General features: G+C 42.7%; 1 protein-coding gene across 5 annotated transcripts in view; it reads right to left on the bottom strand.

The window, feature by feature from the left end:
* Positions 1-1,917: 1,917 nt before the first annotated feature.
* Positions 1,918-22,616, bottom strand: part of LCLAT1 (lysocardiolipin acyltransferase 1) — a 118,795-nt gene continuing 98,096 nt past the window's right edge. For all 5 annotated transcript variants that reach the window (XM_065679728.1, XM_065679727.1, XM_065679730.1 and 2 more), the window contains one exon: positions 1,918-4,232. In XM_065679728.1, coding sequence (XP_065535800.1) covers positions 3,724-4,232 — 509 coding nt within the window. In that variant the 3' untranslated portion in view covers positions 1,918-3,723. The remainder of the gene's footprint in view (positions 4,233-22,616) is intronic.

Raw genomic sequence — 22,616 nt, 5'->3', positions numbered from 1 at the left:
CCCATGGAGAGGAGGGAGTCACACTGCCCCAGTAGCCATAAACCATAAGTTGAGCACCCAAGCAGACACCCATCTGCCCAAGACACAGCATATGATTGAAGACAAAGTTTGTTCTTTATGAGTCCATACAGAGTATGTCACACAGTACAAGGAAAATGGCAAAATTAAACATTTGATGCTTCAGGTCTTTATTGTTGCTGTAGAGTAACTGGTACATGGTTAAACCATTCTAATATAATCAGTGAACTCCGAAAACTAAGGCTTTCTGTAGGTTTGTAGTATCCTGGTGTTTCCTTTCACTGAGTGTACATATAAAATCAAGTTATAAAAACACAGATCTTTGTTAAACAACACAGATTGATGCAACGCATAAAATCAGGAACTATGTCTGTATGATCAAGACAACACCTCTCAGACCAGCTTTGGGCCTTTTAGCTTTGAAGCCAAGAGAGAAATGTCTTGGTCTGACATCCCACTACGCAGATGACACACGCAGACAGCAGGATTTCAACCTTCTGAGCAGAGAGAAAGAAACCCCTGATGCTGATGAGGAAACATCTGATTGAGCAAACAAGAGCAGTGTCTTTAAAGCACATCACTGATCTCAAATGATGTAAGCAAGACCTAGCAAGACCTGTAAGTCCCATAGACAGGGCAGTCGCTGTTGAGCACTGCTGCTGCTGGGACTATGAGAGGAGGTGACCTAACGAGTGAAACGAGTCTTGGTGCCAATTGCATCCCATGGAAGAGGGGTGTGTGTGATTCTTGGAGTATTAGCACCTTTAACCCAACAGCACTGAGTGATTTACCTGGCATAGAATCATAGAATCATTTAGGCTGGAAAAGACCTTTAAGATCATCGAGTCCAATTGTAAACCTAAGACTGCCAAGTCCACCACCTTCTTAGTATACTCTGAAGAAGGAAAAAGTGTAAGAACAAAACAGTCTAGAAAAAATGTGTATATTAAGAACTTTTTGAGTAAAGAGCTACGTTTTGACCAAAGAGGGAAAAAAACATTCATGGAAAGATCTTCCCCCAGTTCCTTAACCACTCTGCAAACAAAGAAGTTTCTATATCCACAAAGCTTTTTCAGTTTTAGTCATTCTCTTCCCATCTTGTATTTCTGTGTAAGATGGAAACTGATGCACATAATCTGAAAATCTATGTCAGTCACAAAGCCACCACCCCTGCCTGTGAGAGGAGTCTTCACTTACCATGTGCTGCCCCACATCATGGAGTCAGGCACTGCAGATGTGATATTAGCAGCTGACAAGAAGATCATTCCTCTTTAATCCAAATACAAGTGAGAGGAAGATAGATTACAGATTTGCAGGATGTTCACCACACTGTATGTTTGGCTCCAGCTGGGAAAAAAACCCTTGTAAGAATCAATGATGGATTGCATCTAATCACATACAGATGAAAACCTCCCACCGCTCCGCAACCAAGACTCACACTGATTTTTCTGATACATTTGGTGGTACCACGAAGTTCTCTGACTGACTGAGATATGTGTAGCTGGTATTTATGTCACCAACATATATAACCTGTTCTCCAAAGTCATTCCTGAAGACTGCATTAAGGCTGTTGGAGTAGGCTGGCCATGGTTACTCCTGGTATGAAAGCACAGCTGTGGCTCAGGACAGACTAGAAGAAGCCTTTTGGGTCTCCTCTGCATTAACCATAAATGAGGTTTTTAGGTTTTCCCTTGCAACGAGTTATCTGATGTGCAAGGAACTGCATCAAAGCAGAACCAGGCTATGAAGATTTAAGCTGCAACCATGCCTCTGATACCACAGAATTCTGCTTTAAAAAGTCCTCATAGTGCAGAAAGGGCCTCCTTCCACTCGTGACAATCAGATATCAGTTGTCAGTCATCAAATATCAATATGAAAAAAACATTAAGAAACATAACCCTAAATATAAACCTAGGTTTATTTATTGAAAAAGGGGACTAAAAAACCCAGAGCTACCCAGGTGGCTTCAAGTACTTCCCCCATAATAAACAATGTTATTAGAAACAGATTAAAAAACACTTGTCACCTTGCAAGGGACGGTTGAATAGAAGCTGGTGATTGGTTCAAGAAATGGTCCTTGATACAAACACATTAGACAAACATGCCTAGTGCTGTAATTTAGAAGAAAACAGATGTGTCTCCCATGCTGACCCAATGCTTGAGATATTCATCAGTCTCTGTACTTTCACATTTCATGGCAATGTCACCCAACAGATGGAACCAGGCCATCTTGGTTTAGCTCAACCAAGCCTTCATGCAATAAACAACAAATACTGAGTAAGTCAGGAAGGTTTTATAGCAATACAGTTGATCAAGTGGTCTAACAGCTTTGAGGTTTAAATCCAAATCTAACCTGAAGTGCCTCCGAAGTGCTGGCAATGTTTAGGTCTTTTATTATGTGAGCACGAATATTACGCTTATTATATATGACAAGGAACATGCTTGAAAGTGCCTTGTCTGAGTTTAAGCCTTTGGATTTTCTGAATGTCATGAAAGTAGGGGAAAGTGTTATAACGGGAGCCCCGAAAGAAGCTCCCGGCAATTGCAAAGGAGGTTGGAAAAGCAATGATAGCATCGGGCAATCAATACTGCAAAGGAAGGTGCAGCTCAAGTTCCCTGTGCTGTGCTAAGTCTGAAACCCATCCCTTGTGTCTCTAAAGAGACAACCATCGCATCAGATGCATTTCAACCAGTCTAGCTGACACACATGGGACAAGTAGCCTTCCTACTCATCTATATGGACACTTGAAATGCTTAAGGAAGCAATGTAAAAATCAAAACAAATGCTTCAAAAAAAGGTATCTTGCCTAGCCTGAAAAATAAATAAAATGTTTTCGATCAAACAGTGTCTACAAGGAGAACTTTTGGAGAAACATTTGCCAGCTACTCAGAGACAGACGCTTATTTTTGCCTCTACAAGAAAAAGAAAGCAATAAACCAACAAAAACCGAGCTCCCCTATCCCACAGCTCTGTGTACTACAGTAACAAATCTCCCACAGCTATCAGGGAGATGAAAGCAGTATGAAACAGTGAGAAATCAAAACTTAGCTGCACAGGTCTATGAAATAATCAGTTGAGACTTACATGGAGGCAAAGCCAGCACTGTTTTCGGTACTACAGCACAAGACTGCAAAGCTTAAAAATCCTTCTAGTGACCAAGCCAGTGTGGTTGAATAGCGGTAGGTTCAGTAGTGTTTGGAAAAGCTTATGCAAAAATATTGTTTTAAAATAAGAAGTCTGAATACTTGAAATAGAAAAAAGAAACAACCTCTCCTCCTTCCACCTACCATCAAAACATCACTTCCAAACCCAGTGCTTACTTTATGGCAACATGATCATACAGAAATCATACATCTGTCTCTCTTAGCTGGACAGCTTGGGTTTCTACATGAAAGTTCAGTGCATGTCACATTTATTAATGTCCTTATGATTGTTCAATAATCCAGCAATTTGTTTGCTAATTACAGCAGAATGCAGTTGCTAGCTGCTTGCAAGAGCAGTGTTGAAATTACATTCAGAGATAAAAACTACCATTTTCACGTGTAGCAGTAACTAACATTTTTCTTTCTCTTCACAGAATCAAGTGCAAATGTCTAACAATGGCAATAAGAAAAGACAATTCTCATGCAAAAATTCTTCCCTGTGCATAAACCTCACAGGACATCTCAAACCCACCCATTTTTACCTCTTTCTCTACCCCAGAACTAATTGGTTTTTACTTTCATGTCATGAATTTGCTGTTGCTTTTTAAAATATCGATGACAAGCGAGTTCAATTAGTTCCAGCCCACCAAATATCTTTTGCTGCACAACAAAAAAGATGATCATGGCTGCAAAATACCATTGTGCAAAGCTGTAGAGGTACAGCAGTGCAAGCATACCCAGTGGGAACACCGTCCAATACAGGAGCGAGATGCACTTGACTGCAAGGACCCTGAGCTCAGATTTACACGGTGGAATAATGCTTTGCCCTGTTGCACTGAAGCATTTTCCACCTTCATAGAAGTGGCGGAGTCTCTCCTCTTTCTCTTCCCAACGTTTCCGGCACCAAAGCTGCAGCTCCTCCTTAGAAATGGGGACTGTCTCTATGGGGTATCTCTGGACGTGGAAGTGAATCTCCTTTGGGAAGTTTCCATTCAAAAGGTGCTTCTCTGTCTGAGGAATGTTTTGGGGATATGCCACAGTTATGTCATGGATGGCATCGAGATTGTCACCTAGAGAAAGGTTTGGAGGGGAAAGAAAACAATCAGTACAGATCATGCAATGGTCAGAACATTAATTCACTTCAAGGCGTGACTGAAAACTGTCCAAATTGTGTCAGAAATCCCCAAGGTACATTAGCTATGCCGAGTATGTCGTATCTGCTAAAATCTCTGAAAAGGCTGAAAGGTCAAACGTTTCCCAATCATTATCTGTTCCAAATCTGAGCAAGAAACTTCGGGAACAAAACTGTACGCAGTACAAACTATCATGGAATTACAACAGTGAGTAAGAGCTTAAAATCCAATTTAAAGGAGAGAAGATGCGAAGATGCGTATGCATTCTTGGATAAAGAGCACAGTATGTGAGACTGATCTTCAGTTACTCATACCTGTGCTGCAAGCTGAAATTGCTTTTAACTAATGAAATACAATTTAGTGTATGCTCCTGTGAACACTGAAAAAGATTCAGTTTGATCTGGAGCAAGCAGCATACACAATCCTAATACACTGAAGACTGAGAAAACACAGGTGAAACATATACTAGTTAAGTATCAGGAGCTCATTAAATCTAGGGTATCTCATAAAGGATGAGGAATATCTCTGTGGCTCAGCCAGCTTTGCAGAGAACTCCAATTAACACGATTGCTTTAAGTATGCCCAGTCACTATTGTAAGGAGGTGAGACCTGGTAAGACAAAAGTACAGCATAAATGGTAGAGAAGCCCAGCTTTAAGTGAGTATAGTTAACATTTAAACAGCAATTCTGGATGAGAAATTCAAGGGAATACTGATAAAAATGCCCCTCTTTATTAAAAACCTAACTCTTATTACCACACCTGATCAAGCCAACACTCTTGAAAGGATATCAATATTGCCAAAGTGGGGTTTGCTATCTTTGTACTAAGAATTTTTACACTTTGTGCATCTCTGTAGTAGGTGTTTTTACACTTTGCATTCTCTAAATACCCTCGCTATCCCCCGGCCTCTGACCAGACATTCTTTTTAGATTTCATAAAGTGAATTCTGCTAGTGTAAAACTGATCTAAAAATAGGTGCCTGGTGCACTGGATGTTGCATAACTGTGAAGTTCTGCCAGCAGTGATTTATGCTGCTGTTTTTATTTGCCTGGCTGGCTCAGGGCAAAACAGAATTGGAGACTAAAAGCTGTCTCCAGTTGCAGCGATTGAAGACTTTTGTTCTCATAGCTGATGTCACCTCTTGCAAAGATGATCAACAACTACTCTTTTGCCCTGCTCCCTCTTTTCATTTGCTCCCCTCCCTTGGCATTTTGTCTGTCTGTTCCAGCTCTGAAAATGACAGGGACAGAACAGAAAGTTACTTTAAAAGGCCATGTTCAAAATGATGTATCTAAAGTTCAACTTCAAATATCACAAGAGGGGGAAAAACCCTATTCAGCCTTTCAAGAGTATTTTAGAAATGCTGTCTTATAGCAATCTCTCTGGGACAGGTTTGTGGCAGGTTGCTTGGGTTTTTAAGGCTCCTAAGAGGTCAATCAGAGCCAACTCAATACTCTAGCTTTTGTCCAGCTATGGGATCACATTCTATCAAAGCAGAGAATCACTGTATTCTGCACAGGTAAAACCTGTCAGATCTCCTTCCAGAATTGAATGTGTCTTAGAAACCCAGTCCTTACAGAAGGAAACAATAGCCAGACTGCTGGACCTTAGCACAAAGCATTTTTATTTTGAGAACAGCTTGCATTTTTCCTCCCCTACACCAAATGCTTCAGAAGGAATTACAGTCATCCTACAGGACAGACATCCCCAAATTCCTGGCCCAGCCAGGCGAAGGGCTGCTACATATGCCTCTAAGATACACCCATCTCTTATAATCTGTCTATAACTCCCCAGGTACTAGTGGCACATAAAACCTATGCACTTTATCTCAAGAGGGAGGCCAGAAAGGTTCAGCCTTCCTGAGAGCCTTGTATGAAAAAGTCTTCTATGAGCAGAGCTTTTGGCCACGTGAGTTTCTCACCCACCATGCAGTCATTTGTGTCTTGCAATGGCAGTTAGTCTGCCATTGCAAATGTTCTTGAAGAACCAAGGTATTACTCATAAGGACCACCGGCATGCAGACCACAGGCAATAAGTCATCAGATTTGCTTAAGACACAGATTTTCTGACTCTGTACAAGTGGCACTGGCAGGACTGGGCAGGACTCCCTGCACACACACACAGCTGGTCTGACCTCTTCACCAGGCAGATCTGTTTCTTCCCATGAATTCCTGATCAGAAATCGGGAAGCCTCTGCTCATTACCTATGGATCTGTAGCATCCCCAGACAGACACCTTCCAGCAGGGCTTCACACCAGACTGCAGAAGGCCCACACTACACTGTGGCTTCTAAATCAGTCACCCAGAACGAAGCTTAAAAAGCCACCTACAGGAGGGTGGACATTACCCTTTCTGCATTACAAATGCAGAAACCAAGGCAAAGGCTGATTACGTGAACCGGTGTGTCCAAACTTGAACCAGTATCTCTTAATCCCCAGCTGCAAGGTTCACCTATTAAAGTGTATTTTACATAAGAAGAAATGAAACTTCAAAGGTAGATTTAGCATATCTGAAAGCACAGAAACATCAGAAAGAGAGAAGACCAGAATACCAGGTTTCATACGCAAGAGGATTAGAGCCTTTCTCAACAGGCCCCTTGTTTGGGTCATACCTATTTAAAAAATCCACACAAATGGCAGCCTGAAGCTTTAATTCCCCGGCAAGACAAGCATGTGGAGAGGACCAGCTTCAATCAGTCTTCTACAGCTGCTGAAAGAAGCATGTCCTGCTAGTGTTAGGTGCAGTAAAGCTGTGGGATCCACACTGCACACTTAAACAAAAAGGTTCTGCATGATCTTGAAACTAAATGATCTTTAAGGTTCCTTCCAATCCAAACCATTCTATGATTCTATGAGTCTCTGCTGATCTATCAGTTGCATCTTTCAATATGGACAGGGTCAGTGTGCCACTGCCAAACCCGCTACAAGGAAATCTGCAAAAAAGAAGTAGCAGATGAAGGTAGACCATTTGTGAGCAGGGACAAAATTCCCTTAGGCTAGATGTAATCAGGCAGTTTTGAACCTGCATCCTTGCCTAGAGCATCTTTACTGTCTCCATTTCCCTCTGAACTCAAACTTCTTGTCTCTGCAGTCTGAAGATACCTAGCAGCAGATCAATGGCAAGGTGGCCATCAACCACCACCAAAGGAAAGTGAAGATGAAAGGCAGTCACTGATTTCCCACCTGAATTTAAAGATCTACTTTAAAAAGCCTGTTTCTGCACATTGTAAGAAGAAATTGCCCTAGAGGAAGCCATATCACTCTGCTCTAGTGGGTCAAAAATGAAGCAAGTGTATTTGTTTATAGATCAGAGAAGCTGTTGGTGGACAAACCAGTTATTGCAATGTTTTTAGAGAAATCTAAGGGATCTTCTTTATCCACATCCCATTGGGGCAGGGATGAAGGAAGAGGAAATCAAGTAATGTTCACAGTTTTGCATCTGAAATCTAGTTAAGCTATGAAACTACCATTAAAGCTAAGATGTCAGGGAGGTAGCCCAGCTCTTCCGGACAGAGACACACCAGTTTCAGTAGCTTCATAGTCTCAAGACCTTCTTCCTGCAGTGGTACAACCATATATCCTTCATATAGATAAACACTATTCTGCACTAAACACTATTATGCTTTATAAAAGCACCTCAGGAAAGGAAACCTTGCTACAGTGCTTGGGAGTGAATATAAAGTTTATGTGCAACTGTTGTTAAGCAGCTATAAACTGCATAACATGCAGATGATGATTAATCCAAGAGGCGGTCTCCATTTTTGGATGATAAAATGCCTCAAAAGCACTGTTCCTTTTCTTTCTAACCACTTTTTCCTTTTCTTTCTGTGCTCCAATTGAAGTTATTTCTATTTTGAGTTCTGTTGATACATGACATTACTTCAAGCAATTCCAATGCACAGCTGGTTGCTTTGGGCATTGCACTCAGAGGCGGCAGAGGAAGAACGTATCAGGCTCATGACCAAATCAACAGCATCACAGAAAGACACTTTCTTTTCAAAAACATCTACAAGTTAAAATGAGGACATTTTCTTTCACTACACCAGCTGTTGCATCAGGATTTTTATTCTGTGTTAGAAGTTGCAGCATCTGGTAGCCGTCACACACACAACCACAGAGTTCCCTTACCCCAGGAAGTAGTTAGAAATAGGGTTTAATGAGAAGATGAGGTAGGCTGGGCTGATCAGGTGCAAGGCACATCCAGGCAAGTCTACTGACCACCCCCAGTTACATGGGACCAACCCCTTTTACTCCTTATTTCTCTATTTTCCCAAACTTGCTCCTCCCAAACCACACTGAACCATTCATTTTCCCACTTTTGGTTCCTTCCCTAAATATCCCATAAATAAATCTTGTACAATGCATAAATACTCCTCCTGGGCATCCTCTAACGAGCCCCACAAGCAGCAAGGCCCCTCAGTCTGTAAGGTGATGGACAGGAGCCTCTCCCATTGACTCAAGGGCTGCAGCTCTCCCGTGACAGCCCCTGTTGAGTTGGGATAGAGGTTCTGTTCGTCCATCTGGGTTTTGGGGTTTGCCCTGACCACCCTTGCACCCCTGTGCTCCTTTGCATGTGCGCTGACAAACGTGTTATCTCTCAACCTATTACAAAAACCTTACACACATCAGCCTCTTAACAGGTTCAAAATAAGGATGTCACGGCTAAACTGGAAATTACTTTTAATTGTGTGTGTTCAGTAGTACCATGTCAGCACAGTATTTTAGGGGGAAAAAACCCAGCATGAATGTAAAAGGCACGATTAAACTACTTTCAGCTGCTTCTAAACACAGAATCACAGAATCACAGAATCCCAAGGGTTGGAAGGGACCTAAAAAGATCATCTAGTCCAACCCCCCTGCAAGAGCAGGGTAACCTACAGTACATCACACAGGAACTTGTCCAGGCGGGCCTTGAATATCTCCAGTGTAGGAGACTCCACAACCCCCCTGGGCAACCTGTTCCAGTGCTCTGTCACTCTTACAGTAAAGAAGTTCTTCCTGATGTTAACGTGGAACTTCCTATGCTCCAGTTTACACCCATTGCCCCTTGTCCTATCACTGGATATCACTGAAAAAAGCCTAGCTCCATCATCCTGACACCTACCCTTCACATATTTGTAAACATTGATGAGGTCACCCCTCAGTCTCCTCTTTTGCAAGCTAAAGAGACCCAGCTCCCTCAGCCTCTCCTCATAAGGGAGATGTTCCACTCCCTTAATCATCTTTGTGGCTCTGCGCTGGACTCCTTCAAGCAATTCCCTGTCCTTCTTGAACAGAGGGGCCCAGAACTGGACACAATATTCCAGATGCGGCCTCACCAAGGCTGAGTAGAGGGGGAGGAGAACCTCTCTTGACCTACTAACCACTCCCTTTCTAATGCACCCTAAGATGCCATTTGCCTTCTTGGCCACAAGAGCACATTGCTGGCTCATGGTCATCCTCCTATCCACCAGGACCCCCAGGTCCCTTTCCCCTTCACTACTTTCCAGCAGGTCAACCCCCAACCTGTACTGGTACATGGGGTTGTTCTTCCCCAGATGCAAGACTCTACACTTGCCCTTGTTAAATTTCATCAAGTTTCTCCCCGCCCAACTCTCCAGCCTGTCCAGGTCTCGCTGAATGGCAGCACAGTCCTCTGGTGTGTCAGCCACTCCTCCCAGTTTTGTGTCATCAGCAAACTTGCTGAGGGTGCACTCAGTTCCCTCATCCAGGTCATTGATGAAAATATTAAACAGCACCGGTCCCAGCACCGACCCCTGAGGAACTCCACTAGTCACAGACCTCCAGCTAGATTCTGCGCCATTGACCACAACTCTCTGCCTTCTTCCTTTCAACCAGTTCTCGATCCACCTCACTACTTGATCGTCAAGCCCACACTTCCTTAGCTTATCATTCACAATGAGAATATTGCAAGGGAGCTGCAGTTGGTGAAAACTGCTAGAAGTGATGTTCAGCCCCACAACATAATCAGGACTAAGTGGGCTGGTTGGGGATGGACCTATTACCCTCTGCTATGAGCATGGCTCAGGAGCTCAAGCAGTGCTCGTTCCTCAGTTCTGGTTCACGTCAATGGCAAGGACACTTTCTTGCTCATACCCTGGACTGCACAATGCTAAGCAAGCTCACTGAGAAACAAAGGGATCTATATAAGCAGTGACTATGGTCCAAAATGATGATTCAGAACAGAAGCTTTTAAAGCCAAAATGGCCACCAGTGAGCCAAAAATGAGTATGGGCCCTAGGCAAATCCATGCAATGAACTGCTCAGACTCTCAGCAGTCTGGAAGGTGAACAGACAGCCAAGTCTCCTTGGCATTAACAGTGCCATTATCTATTTCCATTCCTAGCAAGGATCTCAGCAGGTGTAATTTGTCCTGCTTTAGCTATCATTGACATTACTTTAAATCTTACAAGGATTATAGTCTCTTCCCCCGCATTGATCCAGCAGAGAAGATGCTATTCTTAACCACAGTACATCCCAGAACAGCACGTGATGAGCTGTTGAGCCAGAATGGGAAGAGGTAGACTGAGATGCTCTCACAGCAAAATATTCATGACCACCTTTAAATAAGTTATTCTGTGAAAAGTGGAACCAATGTGTGAGGCCCATTCATTTCACTTCCCACCATAATATAACTAGTTCCTTCCTCACACAGCCCTACATTTCCCTTAATATCCTCAACTTTATATACATGTCCTTGGGAAACTCTACAGGAAGTTGCCTGGCATTTCTGTAAATAAACTGATCAGCAACATAATCAAGGCAGAGAAGGAAACAAGTAGAAGAAACTAGCTATGGTTCACTATATCTGAGTATTGTACATTGCCTTTGAAACAAAGATACATCTTTGGACATTAAAACAAAAGCTATCTAAAACTGCTTACTGGGAAATATTACTGTCTTAGCTCCTGAGATTTGAGTCACTTTTCTTTGAGGATACTGTAACAGGAGGGAGTAGCTTCAAGGATTTACAGCCCCTCCTGGGAAGTATCATCCTTGCGAAGATGTAGAACTTCAGGCAGCCCTCTTTACAGCCGTGGTGTCAGCCAGGGTTAATCTAAATCACTTTCAACTCAGTAATTATTGGAAATCTTTTTTGGGTAAGTGTAGCAATCAAATAAGCAAACAAAAAAAGACAGAATGATAATGCTGGCCTTGATTAACAGAGAAGAGCGATCCTGCATACAATTCTTTCTCTAGCTCTCTGAATTTCACCAGTGTTGTGATACAAGGAGAGAGGAAGACCTTCCACCTGCCAACACAAAGGAGTTAAGGAAGCTGCACCTCTTGTCCTTGAGGGTGGGAGCCTGGGGAAGGGGCAGCCCTGGCTGCTTCCTGCTCCCCAGCAGGAAGGAAATGTGCTCTGGGTAACCCGTAGAGGAGTTAGAGGACTACTGGGATCTACAAGGTACCTCCAGCCTGGCTGGTGCAAAGATCAAGAGATATAAGGTCACCCTCATAGCTATCAGCAATCATTACGTGCACTTAACTCATTTGATAAATACATTTAAATCACAGTTCTACTGGCTAATGCCATGTCTCATTAATGTATAAAACAATACCACTAATTGAAGTTGTTAGGGAGGGGATCTGCTTGACTTTGAAATCTCTGCAAACACCTCCTTTAATTATTTTATGACTGGACAGGAATGTTATCATCATCTAATCTGATCTCCTGAATAACACAGGCCACAGGAGCTTACCCAGAATGCCTTCAAGCTTTTAACATGAGATTGGCAATTCCTTTAATTAATGGGAGGGAGGTATGTGTATGTGTGCATTACATTTATACTTTTACTCCCTGACCATACAACTTGGCTAAATTAAAGAGCTGTCCATGCTCACGTGGGTAAGTGTCCGTTTGATCTGTTAGCCACAGAAGTTGCTCCTGAACAAAGCTGACCTACCAAGCTTCTGAAATGTCAAAATGAAGCGTGTTTTTAAAAGCTCACACCCCTTTTGAGCTCTCTGAATTTCTTCTAATATTTCACCATACTTTTCAAAGTGTGGGTGCTGGAACTAGGTAGAGTTTTCCAAAATAGCCTCATTAAGTCCATACACAGACATCTAGTACTAACATGCCCACTTAGTTTTCATTTTTATGCCTCCAAAGACTACATCCTTTCTTGTAGCTCTCTTTGAGAGAGCTGATATTCAGCCTGTTTATTAAGCATGACAAAGCCCTTTGCCATATCCTAGAAGGCAATGGAGCCAGCAAGCTACAGCGAGTGTCCCAGGATGGCACCTGGGTAGGATTCGAAGTGATGTGCAACAGGGTTGAGATGCAAACTCCATCATTCTCCAGTGCAAAAGTCAATGCTGAGCCACCACAGCTAAACTGGGCAGCCACCTCACACCAGACCTGCTGAAATGGTAAGAAGAAGCTGGCAAATACCACTCCCTGGTTTCCAGGAAATGCCTTCCAGGCAAGGAGAATACAGCCTGGCAAACCATTCATGAGAGGTTTCTGAGCCCCAGTTGAATCATGGCAAATAAACAAGCTATGGGACAGTTTTTCCACTCTTGCTTGTGACAGAGCCTGAGATCCATCACCCCAGGCTGGTGTCTGCTAGTCAGGTTCTCGTTTGTTGCTTTCACATGTCTCTCTGCTCTCCATAAGAACAAAAAATGAGCACTTGCAGCTAAGCAAACAATAATCCACCCAAATTTCTACCTTCTCTTAATTAGCATCACTACACTGAACTTGTTGTGCCAACAACATCTAGTCAACTTAAATGCCTCTTGTGGGATTCTTTGCAGGGCTATAAACCAGTGGTACTATGATGGCAGAAGTAGATCTATCCTCTTCTATTTGAATACAAGGGATCCCCTTTTCTTCAGCAAATAAACCTGGAGCTCCCTTCCTCCTCTCCAAACCAAACCTGAGCTAATACAAGAGGGGAGACACAGTGTAGTTCAGTTATGGTAACAGAAGTGCTGTGAGAAAGTTGGGAAAGCTAAGAGCAGATCAAGATGTATATTATAAGTTAAGATATATCCAGTGCTAAACTGATTCTTAGTTCACGGATTAAACTGTACAAAAATACTTAAAGCACATGTTGAGCCAAAACAAAATACAATAGATTTAGCTCATAATTACTGCAGGCATTGTTTGCACAGCTATGCTTTATGGGATAAATACAAGTATAGGCTGTGGGGATGGATTTCATGCATTTCAGAGCAGCTTACAACTTCCATTAAGGTTTCACTGTATCTTGCCACATCCCTGAGCATGGGCCCTCCAACCCAGATGCTACCAAAGCCACAGGCAGCTCATGCGAAGCACTGCACATGGCTCCTGCATACTGCTGTCAACACAAACCAACTGATGACTGCAGGAAATGAGTCTGCGCATTTAAGACATCTCTGAGCAGATGAGGGAAGGGTGTGCAGGAGAGAGGGGAGACGCAGCCATCGCAGCGGGGAACAGGTCAACCCAGTGCCTCCATCTGCAAGACTGCCTGGGGGCTGCTGCCCTTTGGTCTTCCCTCCCTGGCTCTGAAGGGTTATTTTACAGATTGCAAAGCAAAAGCTGGTCGAGCTATAAATAAAATACAAAAATATGTGGAGAGGAGGGAGCTCAGGGATAAAAGGATTGGAATAACAAGTTATTTTCAGTCACTAGGGATGACCAGGCATAACTGACTCACCACTCTTCACCCTATCATTCCCAAACTATATTTATCAAATCCAGATAACAAAAATGCCATGTTTATTCCTTTGCTTGCATATCTGCTCTCTTTCTACCTTCTGTACAAGTCTGCTCTACATACACATATGGAATTTGGTTTTCATAGGCATGCTATATGTTAGGAAGGAGAAAACATGTTGTTTCTAGGCTTATAGCATACCACCACTTTTTCATACAGAACAATGATATTTCATATAACATGACAGGCACTGGTATGCGACTCTCCAACTCCATGAAGCTCTAACATGAATTTCCTGGCAAACAACCAACAGACAAGAAACACAACTATGCTTGAAATGAAGATAGTGTACTATACTGCAGTATAGTAATCCTTCTGCAGTACAGAAATCCTTCTAAAAAGCATCACATATACACTACCTTGTCATCATAAGATGCCTTGCTAGACAGTCAAATGTACATAAATTTAGGAAACAGCTTATTTATTTCATGCAAGTATTTCTGGAAGGCTAAGTATGATGACAATTATGCAAAATAAAGACATTAAATACCCTTAAAATAAATCATACACACACAAACACACAGAGCTTATTCTTATCTTTAATGTAACAGACTATCCACCTAATTCCTCTCTTACTTGTTGGGCATTTGAAATCACTGTGAATCTGAGAAAGAAGTAATACACTGCTGTACATTTCTTTGCTCTCTGCCTGGATGAACAATCTCTCTCCAACACAGATGGAATTAAGCATCAATCTTGACAAAAGAAAACACATTCCCATTCGAGGTAATCCACTTCTGCCAGAATTCAGCTGTTACCTCGACATTTTCCACTGTCATTTCTGAGTGGCCTCGCTGAGTTAATAGCAAAGCAAAATACTCTGGCACAGTTTACATACACAACTGCCATACCAATGATGCCCAACGTTGCAGGATATTACTGCTAGGTAAACAACACAGCTGGCTTTAAACCTGGAATTTCTGGAGTATCAGTATGTATGAACTGCCATGTTGTGGCACAAAAGCATATGTTAGCTTTCAGGGTCCCAATTAAAACAAGCATTAAAGGGATTACCCTTCCCAAATCTCCCTGCTCATTCTATTACATGCTATTCATTTCCCCTGATTCATCCACAACCATTGTTTATACTCTTTTCAAATATATATATATATATATATATATAAATAGTTTAGGAATTGCCATTATGTAGGATAGGAATTTTCTCTGGACTTGCTCCAACAGGTCCACACCCCTCCTGTGTTGCTCTCCTCAGAGATGGATGCTTGACTGTAAGGTATAGAGTGGAGTGGAGGGGGAGAATCCCCTCCCTCGACCTGCTGGCCATGCTCCTTTTGATGCTGCCCAGGACACTGTTGGTTTCTGGGATGTAAGTACACACTGCTGGGTAATGGTGAAATCTCATTAACAAACACCCCCAAGCCTTTCTTCTCAGGGCCCTTCTCAATTTATACTTGGCTTCTAGTGCATTATATCTATTCTCTTCTACAATTCAGATTAAAGTTCAGCTTCCCTTCTTCACCTTACTCTGTTTTTCTTCCTTTTTTTTAATGGCTATAGATGAGTAACCTTATGCTAATTCACTGCACTTCGCTATTCTTATCACTACCCAAAGTCAACCGCTAGAGAGTACTCTTTAGCTGCTTAGTGACCTGACACCGCTTTATAACCCTGCCCTCTTCCAACTGTCCCAGGCATCACTCATTGTCAGTGCAGCCTTCAGCAGCGCCGGAGGAGGAATTTGGAATTAGGGGTCAACTTGGATTCCTCTCAATATGAAAGATGGTCTAGATGATATACCCATTGTATTTGGGATACATGAGAAGAAACTGAAAACACATTCAGACTTCTGAGAGATGTGCTATTACAAACACAGCCTATACCAAAACAAAATACTAGACGAAAATGTACCCTGCACCAAAAATAGAGCATGAACTAGATGGTGAAAAAACACCTGCTAGCAGCCACCTCAAATATTTGGATGGAGTGCTTCCACAGCCATCTCGAGCCGGTCTCTCACGTTTCATGCCTTGCCGGTTTGTGCTATTGCCATTCTTGGTCACAGTGGTTTGTTTTCATTTCTGTGTACAAAGCAAGAGGAATGCAGAACAGCACCAGCAGCCTGACAAGAAGGGATAATTTCAGCACACAGAAAATTACAAGGCTTATACCTTCTTTCTGATGCATATATATATACTAGAAAGCCACATTGTGCTTTTACTTCACCTTGTTTTAAACCCAGGACAAGGATTTTGCTCTGAAAGCATTTCATACTCTGCTGTTAGAAGAACTTTAGTCAGGAACATCTGGCTCCTGAACCAGCTCTAGAAACAAGCTCATCTATACATCTCACAGAGTGAAATCAGTTTGGGGCTGAAAAGCACTTGGGTTTCAATTACACAGCAAAGCCCTAGACATGCAATAGTCCACAGAGCCTCTAACATACTTTAATCTTCCATTCTTTACCGTAACCCTCTAGATGCAATGTAGCTCTTTGATATTCAACTCTAATACTACTAATTCAATTCTCATGGGTTTTGGTTCCTCCACTGACCAACCACACAACCCATTGAGCCCCTTGATACAAGAGCATACAGCACTGCACGTAACAGGCATTTAGACCCATGACTGCCTGCAACGAGATATTGAACTTATTGTTCCCAATCCCCTGGTGCTAAAACAGTTTCCACCAGACCATGATACACACAAGTGGACAAATCTTATTAAATTTAATCAGCCCAGTACTTGGGGGAGTTGTCTTAATCAGAAAGGGATTTAATGAAAAGCTGCAACTCCAATGAATACTCTTTAATTACGACTGACTAATATTTATCCACAAAGAGGAATTTGTTTCAGGATTAGTCTGAGACCTGGAAGAAGCCAAAGACATCAATTTAATAATGCAGTGCCCAATTAAAGTATAATGGAAGCCTAATTGTGATATACTGCTTTGTAGCGCACATGATTTATTTAGAACAATTGCTTTTCACTGGGCTCATTAGGGAAAGTTAAACAAAACACAATAGTAAAAAGAAGAGGGGAAAAACAGGCACACTGGAACTTCCAAGAAGATTATAATCAGCTGATGAAAGACAGTAACATATTTCTCAGATAAAGCACTGCCATCCCTCCACAGGCTGTGGTTAAGATTTCTAAAAAGGATAATGATTATATAGCTCCTTTCCTCCCTAACGACATGGGATCAGACCCAAACCCTACTGCAGCTACTTGGTGGAGCTCCTCTGGTGGAAAGGAGCCATACAGTTGAAAGGTCTGACTGCCTTTGGATCCTCCTCACACAGAGAAACCTCATGTAACACATGCACCCTCCCAGCCGCTATGGAAGAAGAGCAGACAGGGAGAGCAACCAGCACAAATCCCTGCAGCCCTTCCTATCCACAGCATGCGGGAACAACTGACCACTCATGATCAGGATCATAGAATCATAGAATAGTTAGGGTTAGAAAGGACCTCAAGATCATCCAGTTCCAACCCCCCTGCCATGGGCAGGGACACCTCACACTAAACCATGTCACCCAAGGCTCTGTCCAGCCTGGCCTTGAACACCGCCAGGGATGGAGCATTCACAGCTTCCCTGGGCAACCCATTCCAGTGCCTCACCAAGCTTACAATAAAGAACTGCCTCCTTATATCCAATCTAAACTTCCCCTGTTCAAGTTTTAACCCGTTACCCCTTGTCCTATCACTACAGTCCCTAATGAAGAGTCCCTCCCCAGCATCCCTATAGGCCCCCTTCAGGTACTGGAAGGCTGCTATGAGGTCTCCACGCAGCCTTCTCTTCTCCAGGCTGAACAGCCCCAACTTCCTCAGCCTATCTTCATACGGGAGGTGCTCCAGTCCCCTGATCATCCTCGTGGCCCTCCTCTGGACTTGTTCCAGCAGTTCCATGTCCTTTTTATGTTGAGGACACCAGAACTGCACACAATACTCCAAGTGAGGTCTCACAAGAGATGCGCTTCTTTAAGAAGGCATCACCCTACAGGTACCTGTGGCACATAACTGTTTCCTATTTTTTTCTCCTAAATAAACCCCCAAAAGCTGCTCAAGCCTTTATTATTCTAAAACCAAACATCCTCCCAATTGCATCTTGATGGCTCCAGCTCCCCCAGTGAAATCCTACCATCATAGAATCAACTAGGTTACAAAAGACCTTTAATCAAGTCCAACCATTCCCCAGCACTGCCAAGGCCACCACTAAACCATGTCCACCAAGGACCTCATCTGCATGTTTTCTGAATACTTCCAGAGATAGTGAGTCCACCACTGCCCTGGGCAGCCTGTTCCAATGCCTGACTGCCCTTCCAGTGAAGAAATTGTTCCTAATATCCAATCTAAGCCTCCCCCAGTGCCGCTTGAGGCTGTTTCCTCTTGTTCTATTACTTGTCACTTGCGAGCAGAGACCAACATCCACATCACTATAACCTCCTCTCAGGCAGTTGTAGAGAGCAATAATGTCCCCCTGAGCCTTCTCTTCTCCAGACTAAACCCCCCTGGTCCCTCAGCCATTCCTCATAAGACTGTTCTCCAGACCAGAGACTGGAGACCTGTTCTGCAGACCAAACGGATTAGCTGCTACCCCACCTTGTTCACTCAAGCCATGGTGAAGGACATGCACTGTTCATCATCCTGCATCACTCTTCTACAGTGCCAATTCAAACAACATTTCTTCCCTTCCCTGGTAAAGCACTAGGAAAAATGAAGCATGGAAAGCAGCTGCTCCTCCACCCTGCAGGTGACATGCCCAGGAGCAGATGAGCTTCCTCTGATGGTGGCTGCTGGTACCACTAATCAATGCCCTCAGCTCCAGCTCACTTATGCTTAATTGGTAATGTGAGAAGCTATTGTGACAGTCCAATGCAATGTAAAAAAGGATGCCGTAGGATCTGTGAAAACAAAACATCATGGCCTTGTAGATAAATGAGGGATTGCAGTAATTTTAAATGCACAACAGCAAAAAGATCTGTCTCCAGAAATAAGATTATTTGCTTATAGTTTTGTTCCAACAACTGCTCTTCATAGGGATGCTTAGAAAAAACTATACTAAAGTCAATCCTTTGAATGAAAATGAGCAAAGACTGCCTGAACAGTCATTCCTGTGCCCAGATGGAAGCTGAATTCTAAGTATCCATCTTGTACTTCCACATGTGTGATGCTGTCAGCCTGCCAGCCTGAGAAGTAAAAACCGAATTCCTACCTCAATGACAGCAAAAGTGTCAGATAGAGGCCAGTGTCATCTCGGATCTGCTCTCAGTATTGCAAGAACAAGGTTGACAGAGACCTTTACCATCATCCCAGGACCCAATGGCCCAACACTGAGCCAAATGTGTCCCTCTGCTCAGGGCAAGTATGACCAGGTTTAGGCTCATGATCCACGCATTGCACCTTTATGTTAAAGACGTGGGCTGCAGTGGGCTGGTACCTTTTTATACAGATCAGAAGGCAACCCCACGCTGGCAGCTGAAGTCACAGATGAGAAAATGTTGCAAATCGTTGTTGTGCAGGCCTCTTTGAACAGAAGCCCAAAACTGGCTTCATGAAAATATCTGCTATAGACTTCCGACTCTGAACTCCTGCAAAGCATTTAACTCCGTTGGCACTGTGTGCTAGAAAGCTCTGGGAACAGTCATTACAAATGTTTTTAACACTGCTTTTTGACACAAATATGAATATGTATATAACTAAACCACAATGAATAAAATCAACTTCAGCAATGCACATTATTTCAGAGGAATTACAGAAACAAATGGCCTGCAAGTTAAAAAGCCCATTGTTGGCAGCACACAATTGTTTTCCTTAAATATTTTGACTCGGGAAAAATGAAGCCCCCTAAGTTTCACACAGTGCATTGAGATGACAATGCTTAATTAAGGGGAGAAACTACTAGTCATAGCAGAAGAGCCTCTTGAGCTATGTTTTCCATAAATACACTTTGATACATCTAACACATTTGAGTTCAGAAACGTCAGAAACCTTTCCCTCAAGACCACTTAAACAATGTCTCTGTGCATTGCTCCCCCCAGGCTCACCACTCAAAGCACAAAAGGCATCATGTAGTCCTGGCTACACAGCTTCCTCTACTGGGAGATCTTAAGGTGTACAGAACAGCAAACAGAGATTGGAAATGCGCACATCAGTAGCACATCCCATAAAACTCCATGTTCCTCAGTAGTACCTTGATATTTCCCCTCAAGTAGCATGGTTCACTCTAGTCAACATTCAGCCTCACTAGTCTCAATGTTTAGTCTCAATGGCCATGAACAAGATAGACACCATCTGCACAGACTTAGGTGAAGATTGCTCACTCATATTTGATCTATGGATACAAACAGTTGAAGAGAGCTTTGACCAGGAGGGAAAGGACAAGAGCCCTCCTGACCACCAGTAAACGCACCAGCACCTCTGCTCTGGAGGAATGAGAGTCAGGAAGGGACCTGGCCCAGAGCTGGTAGAGGACTCTGAAGTGCCCACAAGAAGGCTTTGCCATGGTACAGCACAATGTCTTTATCAGCCAGGAGCGACTGGATGTCTCCTATTTTCCACACAAATGGGAACAAAGACATTGCCACTGATTCACATAGTAGGTCAGCAAAGGCAGTGAGAGAGTTCACGTTTACCTGAAGAGCATAATCTCTCATCTGAGGTGCAGTTAGACTTTTCAAGAGCTAGAGAATGATGAACTGCCAGATGGTCTTTCACAACTAAATGATGGGGCAATGAAAAATCGTGTCTAGCTTGGCTGAGTTCAAAGCCACTTTAAGAGGCTGCTCTGGTAAAAACCTTTCTGTAGGCAAGCACAAGGAAAGGAGGACTTCAGCAGGTTTGTTCTACTTTTTGAAACATGGAAGGAATGACGAATGCTGAAACCCAAAGTCCACCACTCATCTCAGTATGTTTTCTGCCTAAGCAGTGGTGACACAAACTAACACCCACTGACTCTTCCATCTGCCCTGCTTCTGAAAGCATTACAAACAAGTAAACAAACCAAACAATAGGCAATTATAACATGAATATCTTTGGAACTACACATAATTAGAGACTGAGGCAAAAGAAATACAAAACACAAAGATGTCTTTTTATTCTCCCAAAGCCATGTCAACCTACAGTCCAAAGTTTATTAAGTGACGACAGCAGCTTTAACTATGTTGCTCTGTCTTAGAAATGGCCTTGCAAATGTCAAGGCTGACAACAAAATTCATTTGGCAAACTGAAGACAACTGTTCAAACACCTGTAGTAACTAGTGTTTAAGTGCACTGCACACCAAAGTGACAAAAGCTTTGATGAGTTTTTAAGATATATTGTATGTCAAAACACAGTGTTAAGAGAGTGAATATGCTGCTGCAATAACAGCTAAATCTCAAGTTACAAAATGGAATATTTTTCTAGATCTATCTGTGATCTGAGAAGTCATCATAGTATCACTCCACTCTCACCAACAGCAGGCATGAATGAATAATTCAATCCATAGAGTAAACCCCTGGCACACTTTGGCATTTTAAACTGACTGGTACATTGAGTTATGGCACTGCCTGTGATGAAATAATGTTGTAGGCAAGAGCCCCAAGATGGAAATGAATTGGCTGCAGTCCATCTGTCTTCACTGACTTTTAAAAACTTCTCTCTTAACACTAGGAGTGACAAAATAGGTACCAAAGTGGTTTAAGACTCATTGGTAAATTATCTAGGCTAATCTGAAATAGGAAACTGATGGAGGTCCTGAAGGCTGTCTACTGTATTCACATCTTTAAATCTATTTTGGCTACTTCTCACTTACAATTATAGGACACATTTCTATTTTGCTCCCTGAGCTACACACCTTCCAGAGAACTAGCAGAGATGTACACAGTAGTAGACAGCATCTACACTGCTCTCCTGGCAGTCCCTGGACGGGCATGAGGCCAAATTAACTACCTGTTCCAGGTTGCTTATCAGGGGCATCTGGCTAGGATTCCCAGAGATAAAACTTCAGATGTGTCTGTGCTTAGGAAAATAACTCTTTTATTTGCTGGATTGGGACTTAGTGGTCTCTGTCACCTCCAGCCAGGTTAACATCAGGCAAACTACATACATTATTCAGGGTCCTTCACAAAAAGGCCTTGGTAGCACCTGGCAGTGGGGGTCTCAGTGAGATTTGTAAAGAGCCTAAAGTGACAGTGTCTGCCAGTGTAGAGCAAGAAGACCTACTGCTGAGTCTTGCCACCAGCCCAGGCTCAAGAGTGTCATCAGAGCCACCCGGCTGAGCACAGTATTCCTGACTAGGCAGCTGCATCAGCAGTGGGTTCTGAGAAATCCAGACCCTGCACATTGGTTTTACCATCTGCAACAGAAGTATAGATAACATCTATCTATAGATAGCACAGGCATACTATAACATAATTATATAGCACTTTAAAAAATATACAGTAGTATTCAGTCTGTTCAAAACCAGCTGAATACAGTAAAAGGGGAAAAGATTGAATGAACCTTCTCATTTTCCTGTACTGAAGACACATTTCTACTAACAATAGTTCAACTCTATCTATGACACACAATACAACATTGAAGTATGCTATAAAACCAGAAATGTATCCCCTAAAGCAAGATGAAGATGACTAAATGCTGAGGAAGTACATATCATCAAGGAAGAATTCTAAA

The sequence above is a fragment of the Lathamus discolor genome, chromosome 5 (assembly GCF_037157495.1).
Source record: "Lathamus discolor isolate bLatDis1 chromosome 5, bLatDis1.hap1, whole genome shotgun sequence".
NCBI classification, from domain to species: Eukaryota; Metazoa; Chordata; class Aves; order Psittaciformes; family Psittacidae; genus Lathamus; species Lathamus discolor.
The sequence above is the reverse complement of the archived record's forward strand: the minus strand, read 5'-3'. Positions and strand labels throughout refer to the sequence as shown.